This window comes from Crocuta crocuta, unplaced genomic scaffold, assembly GCF_008692635.1.
Source record: "Crocuta crocuta isolate KB4526 unplaced genomic scaffold, BGI_CrCroc_1.0 scaffold614, whole genome shotgun sequence".
Classification (NCBI taxonomy): domain Eukaryota; kingdom Metazoa; phylum Chordata; class Mammalia; order Carnivora; family Hyaenidae; genus Crocuta; species Crocuta crocuta.
Window position 1 is genome coordinate 175,196 of NW_027529673.1, and position 8,979 is coordinate 184,174.

The 8,979-nt window shown below is 37.8% G+C and overlaps 1 protein-coding gene across 1 annotated transcript in view; it reads right to left on the bottom strand.

Annotated features, from left to right (window-relative positions):
* Positions 1-8,979, bottom strand: part of FOLH1 (folate hydrolase 1) — a 56,386-nt gene that overhangs the window by 47,197 nt on the left and 210 nt on the right. Inside the window, exons 2-3 of the mRNA XM_077763041.1 lie at positions 6,300-6,420; positions 1,384-1,570 (exon numbers count right to left, since the gene is read on the bottom strand). Coding sequence (XP_077619167.1) covers positions 1,384-1,570; positions 6,300-6,420 — 308 coding nt within the window. The remainder of the gene's footprint in view (positions 1-1,383; positions 1,571-6,299; positions 6,421-8,979) is intronic.

Consider the following 8,979-nt stretch of genomic DNA (forward strand, 5'->3'; position numbering starts at 1 on the left):
CTGAAATGAAATTTCTACATGATACCTTTATATTCTGTGACAGGCTTGAAGAATTTAACAAATGCTTATAATAGCAAAAACAAATAATAAAATGGAAGCAAAGAAGGAAAAAAGAATGGCAAGTTAGCTATTTTCCTCGTTGTATATAGATAATCCCCAAATCTGACAGATCGAGACAGAGGTTTAAGTATTTGTTTATACTTTTAACATAATCAATATTTTATTTCATCATTGAACAATTTTCCTAAATATACTTTTATAGGCTGCTTAGTACTCGACTATATAGATATGACACCACTTATTTAACAAATGTATGGGACCATATACTGTATACTGATATTCTACAAAACTTTTTCAAAAAATAATTTTTAAATTTTGAGATAGATTAACATTTTAAAAAGATAAACCATTAACTAGTATAATTTGAAATAGTAGCTAATGGAATGTTTCAAATCATACTAGGATATTTAGCATGGGATTATGTGACTGACTACAAAACCTAACAGCATATTAGCCACTAAAAGACTGATTCATTAGTTGATAAAAGGTAACTGACATGTTATGAAAAAAATTTTTAATCTATATATATTTAAATCACATGACATTTTCAGTTTACTGATTAAGTTGGACACATTTAGAAGGCCCAGCTAACAAAAGGGCTGAAGAAAACTATTTAGATAAAAAGGGACTATTTTAGTTAAGATATAGTAGCTTTAAAACTAAGGTATGCTAAATAGGATTAAATGTATGAGGTTTATTTTGAGCTTTCATATTGAATATACATCATGATAAGAAATATCTCAATTACTTCTATTCTCTTTTCTTTATCAAGTATGTACCCTAACTTGCAAACAAGATTGTACATTCTTTAGATATCATTCTATAGACTTGCCATCCAAACTCACTTCTTCAAATGTCACATCCAATTTCTAAGCACAGAGCTGAACACATGATCGTAGGAGACATATCATTAAGTACCAATAAAAACCTGATGACATACTGCACACAGGGTGTCCTGAGTTTCCTGACATTCCCAAACTTACTTCTTTTACACTCTGAGCCTATCAATAATGTGTTTGTTTTAGTTGCTTGGAAGTACTAATATATCATATTGTGTATTAGTAGGCAATACTAGAAACCAGAAAATACAACTGTCATCAAGCATTAATTTCTCATAATTTTTCCAATATCACATTAAATTCAAGCAGCATAGGAAATAGCTGACACTGGTAATGAGCTATTAAAAACATTCACAAGTTTCAATATTAATTTCTATCAATAATTAGAGATGGTATAGTGCTATTCTTTCATAAAAGGTATTTGAAAAGAATGGTGATGAGGGTAGTTTCTTATCTCTCCCTCTCTCCTTTTTTTTTTTTTTACCTCATTTCCGTCTTCATCAATTATTGAGATGTAGTTGGGATGAGTCTTATTTGGATAGGACAACAGGACATCATAATGGGCTAACTCAACAGAGTCCAGGCCAAATTCTTTCCACTGGGATTGAATTTGCTTTGCAAGCTGAAAGTTTTGTTCTGTTCCTGCTAAATGTGGCATCCGTGTAAAATTACTGGTGAAGAAAAATTGAAAGTGGTTAGAAATTAATGTTTCGTCAGCTGGTATCCCAAATGAACAACCAAGTAAGGCAGATTTACATCTAAAAATTGCTTTGAAATGTGATACATTAAAAAAGCAAAGTGGTGCTATTATTCCATCAAATAGATTTTCAAAGTGTATTTTGAAGTTTTGATGCTGTAATTTGTACTCATTCAAGAAAAACTGGAGAAACTGATCTTTGTAGAGAATTGTTATGTGCGATCCTTTGGACAAGTTCCCATACAGTAGATTAGGAAAGTATCATATTTGTTACTTAACACTCATGGAACTTCCATGGAATTATTTTTTATTTCACTGTGTAAAGTGTATTTGGGAAGTGAAAATTCTTTTCATACAAAACACCAAACTGTCATGTGCCAGGAATGACTGATAATCACATTTATTTTTTAATACTGAAAGTTATAGCCAAGTGAGAGACCTTCTGATTACCAACCTGTATAAAGTGTCTTCATTAAGGAATAATCTAAACATATTTACACAAGCTCAGACTGAATCTCTTATACTTCATTCATCAGGCATAGTGATACCCTTAAAAATCAATGATGATAATTAGTCTGACCAGGAATATCATTAATTAATAAACTGTGCAGGAATCTTAGCCACCAAAAATACTGTCATCAGTTTACTAATTTCTCCTTTAATATGTCTAGATACTGGTGCCTTTTGCCTGTTTAAATTTCTCTCTCGTGGAAATCTTTTGCTTCCCTGAAAATTCAGCTCATTGGTATTTTCATCTTAAACCACTGAAAGAAAACAAAATCCATATGACAATGCCTCATGTATCATAAAAAGACATTTATTTCTAGATCATGAACTTCTGATTCTGAATATGTAGGTCTTCCTAAAATTAACACATGTCCATCCTTATAAGGAGTTTTAAAAAACAACCTCAGGGGCGCCTGGGTGGCTTAGTCGGTTAAGCGTCCGACTTTCGCTTAGGTCACGATCTCGCGGTTCGTTGGTTCGAGCCCCGCGTCGGGCTCTGTGCTGACTGCCAGCTCGGAGCCTGGAGCCTGTTTCAGTCTGTGACTCCCTCTCTCTCTGACCCTCCCCTGCTCACGCTGTCTCTCTCTCTCTCTCCTAGAAATAAATTTAAAAAAAAAATTTAAAAAAAAAAACAAAAACAAACAACAACCTCAAAACAAATAGACAACATGGCTATGATGATTCCACCTTCAAATGCTTACTTTTACTGTGTATCTGAATTTTTGACTAGGAAAATCAACTGCACTGAAATAACTTTCAGTGTTTAAAAAATGGAGTTTTTGTTAATTTTTATAATTCTGTTAATTTAAGTTGTATTTACAAAGATAGTATCAAAATCCTTATCCCAAAAATGTTTAAGGGCTTAAAACCATAGGGGCCAATGGCGGGCTGCCCCAAGGTGGGCCACTTTGGCATGAAGATTGTTCTGAGCCAAAGGCAGTCAAGACCCTACAGATTCCAAAGAAACAAAGAACGGAAACTGGTGGTCTTTCCCCAAATAAGGGTTACTAGCAGATAAAATTTTATCTGAGTGATCCCTCTGTATAGACAGGGAATACATCTATTACCAAACACCTGCTCTTCTCATCGCCCTGTGAATCACATTCCTTTCACCTGAAGTCTCAGACCCCTGCCCACTTCTTGGTTCAGGATGACATGTATACTCCTTTTGTCCGTCTTTGGAATTTCTGTGTCTATGTGGACTCTCCATGCATATGCTATTAAATTTGATTTTCTCCTATTAATCTGTTTGTGTCAATTTGATTCTTAGTCCTGCTAGAAGGACCTTGAAGGGCATAGGACAATCTTGCTCCCTTACAACAAAGTTTCTAATGTGTCTTTGCAAAATGTAGTAACAAAAAGAACACAATTTTAAGAGGTAGCTGAGGTATCTATAGATCTCTTCAATGTATGCCTGCAGAGAAAAGAGAAAAAGAGCTAACATGTTGCTATTTTTTCTATATTACACAAACTGTAACATAAGTAGGTGGATGCAGATTATGCATATTTCCTGAAGTCACAGTGATAACTCTGTCCCTACATGTAAGAGATGGGGTGCTTGGCTGGCTCCACTGGTAAAGCATGTGACTCTTGATATTGGCATTGTGAGTCTGAGCCACATGTTGCAGGGCAGAGTTTCCACACAAAAAATTTTTTTTAAAGAAAAAAGAACAGTTGCCAATGGGGAGTCTTGAACCCGCTCTCCCCACCGTTAAGAAAGAGGGAGGGAGTGAGGAAGATGGATTATTATCAGACCTGGCTATTATGAGTGAAATTCCTCGGAACAGTTTTGTCATTACCAACTAGGATACTACACTGTGCTACAATCAGGGCCAGAACCTATTTATTTGGAACAAAGCAGATTCTAATGAAGAGTGGGGAAAAATCCATTTCCAATGATAAATACACCATCCTACAAGTGGTATATTTGAGGTCTTGCTACTAACTTGTGTACTCCTGGCTAAATCTTCATTTTCTCATCTGTATATGGGAAGAATATTGCTCCTTCACTACTTCCCAAAGATCTGTGGCTCAATGAAGTAACTGATATTAAACTTCAGCTCTTAATTTTTCTTTCTTTAATCAAATTGTTGCAAATAATTTGTTGATCTGACTAAAATATCAAGTTTTCTTAGAGAATAATAATTTACAAACTATCCCAAATAGCCAACAGCTTGTATTTAAAAACGGGCTCACAAATCTCTGCCTGGTTAGAAAAGTCCCACATATCATTACATTATCTCAGTTAATAAAGAGAGCTATTGGTATTCCTGTTTTAATGCATTGCATCTGGTTTATAAATGGTGGTACAGTACCCCCAGGAGCTAGATGATTTGAAGGCAGCTAGTGAAAGGTAGAACTGGTACTCAAGTGCATTATCAGTGAAATTCTGAGGCCAGAGGTCTAAAACGATTTTCTAAAATAATCTTGCCTTTCAGAACAGGGAAGGGACTGAAGGCTTCCTTAAAGAGATGCAAAATAGTGAACAGATCAGAGAACTCAACCAGGTGTTTCCAAAACAGAAGGGAAATGGGATAACCGTACATCCCAAGGGAGACTGAAAAAAACACCCCCTACTTTTAATCCTCTCAACAACTACTGAGAGGCAGAGAACCTGGAAGTAGTGATCTTTAGTAGCAGGGCAAAGGGGGATAAGATTTAAGATCTGACCTTTCAATGACCCTCTGATGGTCGAATGGCAAAGGGAAATCTGGAGAGTCCAGGAGGTTTCTGGTAAATGTGTGGTCCTTGAAGGGATGAGTTGGGGTTCTCTTAATCTCTCTCTTTTGTGCTAATGGTAAAAAATCCTTGAGTTCTAAACAGAGGAGCTCTGTCAGGGTCATGGACAAATAAATAGGCAACTGCTTCCATTTTATTCAGGGTCCAGAAAGAGAAATTAAGGCATTCATTTTTCTTCTTTGCTGGTCAGATTATGTCACAGGTTAGGAAAGGAAGAAGGAAGCAGAGGCAGCAGCTGGTCCAGGAACAGCGACTGTAACTTTCCAGACCTCCACTTTTATCGTGTCTATTATACATAATTATAGCGAAGGGAGTCCAAGAGTCAGAGGAGGGATTTCCACAAAATTTAAGCTTCAGGGTCTCTCACTTGAAATGGCCCTTCTAAAGATCTGGAAGGTGTCCTAGCAAATGTTTATTCATAGCTTTAATTCTATTGTAATTAAAATAGACATATGTGTTTATTGGATTATGTGTGTACACTCATGCTTATTTTATGTTGCATGTAAATATATGTGTATATATATAACTGCCCTTTATATAAAATTATAACTTGTATCCACCAAGGAATCCTTCAATCACTAATAGGGACTTCAAGTATTTTACTTGGAAAAAGCTAAGTATTCTAATCAATTATATACAATCATCCTACACTAAAGTGTTTTATTTTTAGTTGCTTTGCAAATACTCTTTAAATGTACTCATTTACATCTTTTGCTCCACACTACAGATAACTATTTCAGGAACCAGGGAGCTAGTTTGCAAATCCTGTCACATATACGCTCTCTAATTCATTCTTGTCACAACAATATCATGGTCCCCACTATATAGATGTGGAAATGAGAGCTCAGAAGTATTCACTCCTAGTGATTTTACTGTCAATGAGCAAAGATGGAATTTAAACTCAAGTATATCTGAGTCCAAAATCCAAATGTAGTCTTTTGACTAAAATATAATGTCTTCTAAAACAGGAGTCAGCACACTATATTCCATTGACCAGATTCAGTTAACTTCCTTGTTTCTGTACACTCCACAAGCTAAAAATGGTTACTACATTTTAAATAGATAAAAAAAAAAATATTTTGTGACCTATCCATTATATGACATTCAAATTACAGTGCCCATAAATAAAGTTTTATTGAAACTGACATTCTATTTGTTTATATTCTTTCAATGGCTTCTTCTTGCTACAGGAGCAGAGCTGAGTAGTTGGGACAGAGATCAACTGGCCTACAAGAGCTGGTGCTTCACAGTTTGCTGGCTCCTCCCCAAAAATGGCTCTGGTGATACAGTTTAGCTTAAAGTATAATCTCTCTAGATGAAATATGATACAAGGTTTTCCACAGAGAAAACTTTTTAAAAAAGTCAGCTCCTGTATATGAAATATTGGATCAATACTTCTAAACAGAATAATATAAATTTTCAGCAAATTATCCATATAAACTATCAAATATGCTTACTATAAGAACCTCTTGATGTTCTCAGCTTTCAATTCATCCAAAAACGCCTTCTTCACATTATGCTGTGGAACAACATTAGTAGGTTCACTGGAGGATTTTATAAACCATCCTGTAAAATATATACAAATATAGGAATGAGACATGAACTCATTGACAGGACCTATTTTTCATATCATATGTAAAACACAAATTATCAATGACCTCCAGTCTTCTGATGTTTAATTTCTCTTGCCCACGTCCACTGGAAAATAATCATGCAAACATGTTTAAAATATAGATCAGTCGCAACATAGTTTTGAATATAATTTCAATGATGAGTATTGCCGTTATTCTTTAAAAAATGTTTCATAAGAAAAGGACCACTAAAATTAAATATGTTTCAAGTAAGGGGCATAAACAAGATCTCTTAAAGGTTAAGGTCAAAAGATCTACCTACTTTCTCCTGAAAGCTTCTACCTCCAGTAACTGCTCCTCTGCTGACTGAGAACAAGCTTTTAGTAAATGTTTATAATGAATTCATTATGAATCTATTTCAAGAACGTAAATTGTTTCAGAGAAGGAAACTCAGGCTTGTCATTTGTTTTGTTTCTCAAACCCAAACAAAATGTATTGAGATTCTGTGCTTCCAGTTGAAGCAGGCTGGAGACATGTGACTTCAGAAAGCTCCAAGGAAACTACAATTTACCCAATGGCTTTGCAAGATGCCCAGTGCATATACACAGAGGTTAGAGACCATGGGTAGCCACATCATGCAGGACCATTAGCCCTTATAGCTGCTTTTTTTTTTTTTTTTTCTAGGAGAGAGTGAGAGAGACAGCGTGAGCAGGGGAGGGTCAGAGAGAGAGGGAGTCACAGACTGAAACAGGCTCCAGGCTCTGAGCTGGCAGTCAGCACAGAGCCCGACGCGGGGCTCGAACCCACGAACCGCGAGATCATAACCTAAGCGAAAGTCGGACGCTTAACCGACTAAGCCACCCAGGCGCCCCTAGCTGCTTTTTAACCTGGGGGAAATGGGGCATCTTTTACAGGGTTTATTTGGGAAAAAAACGATATGATATGGGCATAAAATGGTTACCAAAATCACCCATCCAGCTTTCTTGGAACTTTCCAGTTATAAATCATATACATACAAACACACACAATATATACATATTGAAATAAACGGTTGGCAGCAAATGGAAACTTAATTCCATTGGTACATAAAACAAAAGGACTTGGGTTAGAGTGTGGAATCAGGGAAGGCCTCATCGAGGATAAAATGAGTTGAAGTGCTTGAACGGAGAGCTAAAAATGAACAAAATGAAGACGCAGGAGGCCTGTGGGAGAGTGGAGAACAGAGAATCTTGGGGAAAAATTAACAAGTTCTAATAAAGAACCTATTCCGGGGCCTCCTGGGTGGCTCAGGCAATTAGTTATGTGTCCAACTTTGGCTCAGGTCATGATCTCACACTTCCTGAGTTGAGCCCCACATGGGGCTCTGTGCTGACAGCTCAGAGCCGGGAGCCTGCTTTCAGATCGTCTCCCCCTCTCTCTCTGCCCCTCCCTCGCTCACATTCTGTCTCTCAAAAATGAATAAATGTTAAAAAATTTTTTTTAAAAAGAACCTATTCTGTGTCAGCCACTGAGCAGTGTACAAGGAGGGGTCGTGGGCAACACTAGGAAGAATAAGATTGCCATCGTGAGACGTAGATTTTAATCCCTGTGCCAGCTTTACCAAGTCTATTTCCCATTTTTACAGCCGAGACGATTGAAACTAAATTTGAACAGTCTCCTAATTATTGAGCACCTATATCAGGCAAACCCCACAACAACCCCGGACGGCTACTAACATCCCTACATCATCCATACATTAGTTATAAGCAGAGTGCAGCTCAGAGGTCTCTTAGTCACCCCAAAGGTCACACAGCAAGCCAAAAAGAGTGCTGGGTTGAGTCAAGGTAGCTGGTCTATGCCTGGTCTTCTGAGTCCCAGAAGGAGAATCTAGAAGTCAGAGCAGGAGTGAACTACATTAGGCTAGACCTGTGCACCAACGCCCAATGAGAAGCATCTCCTCACCAAGAAGGAACAAAGTGCCAACACCCCAATACTATGCTAGAGGTTTCAGGTGCTGTATTATTTGCTATTCTGAATAAATTTCAGATATTCTCCTCATCATAAAGATTGGAAAACGGAGGCTAAGAGAGATTCGGTAAATTGTTCAAAGCCACGAAGAAGTAACAGTCAAAATGAAAATTTAAGAGTCTGAGCTGGTCTGGGCTGCCCCTAGTTTTTAAGGAAGTTAAGACTGCGAATCACTTTCCAGAGAACAACGCAGAAGACCTACAGGCAAAGATCTGTTCAGAGCGCTGGCAGTAAGAGCCAGTTCCCAAGTGTTCCTCGAATTCTGTAACGCGAAAGGACGAAAGTCTGAGGAGAGAAAGGAGCCCCGTGCAGCAACGCCCTGACGTCTACCTACTGTATGCATGAAACAGCCCAGGCAACACAGGTTCAGAGTCCTTTCCTGCAAAGCTCCCTGGACGACCTGGTTCAACTGCTCCCCGCAGACGTGCCGCTCGACCCAGACGTTCCCATTTCTCGAGCGGGTGGGACCTGCTGAAGTCAAGTTTCGGGGGCTCTGCGTTCCACTCCTAATCCGGGGTGACTGTCCGGAACCCACCCCAAGCTGCCCCACCTTCCCCGC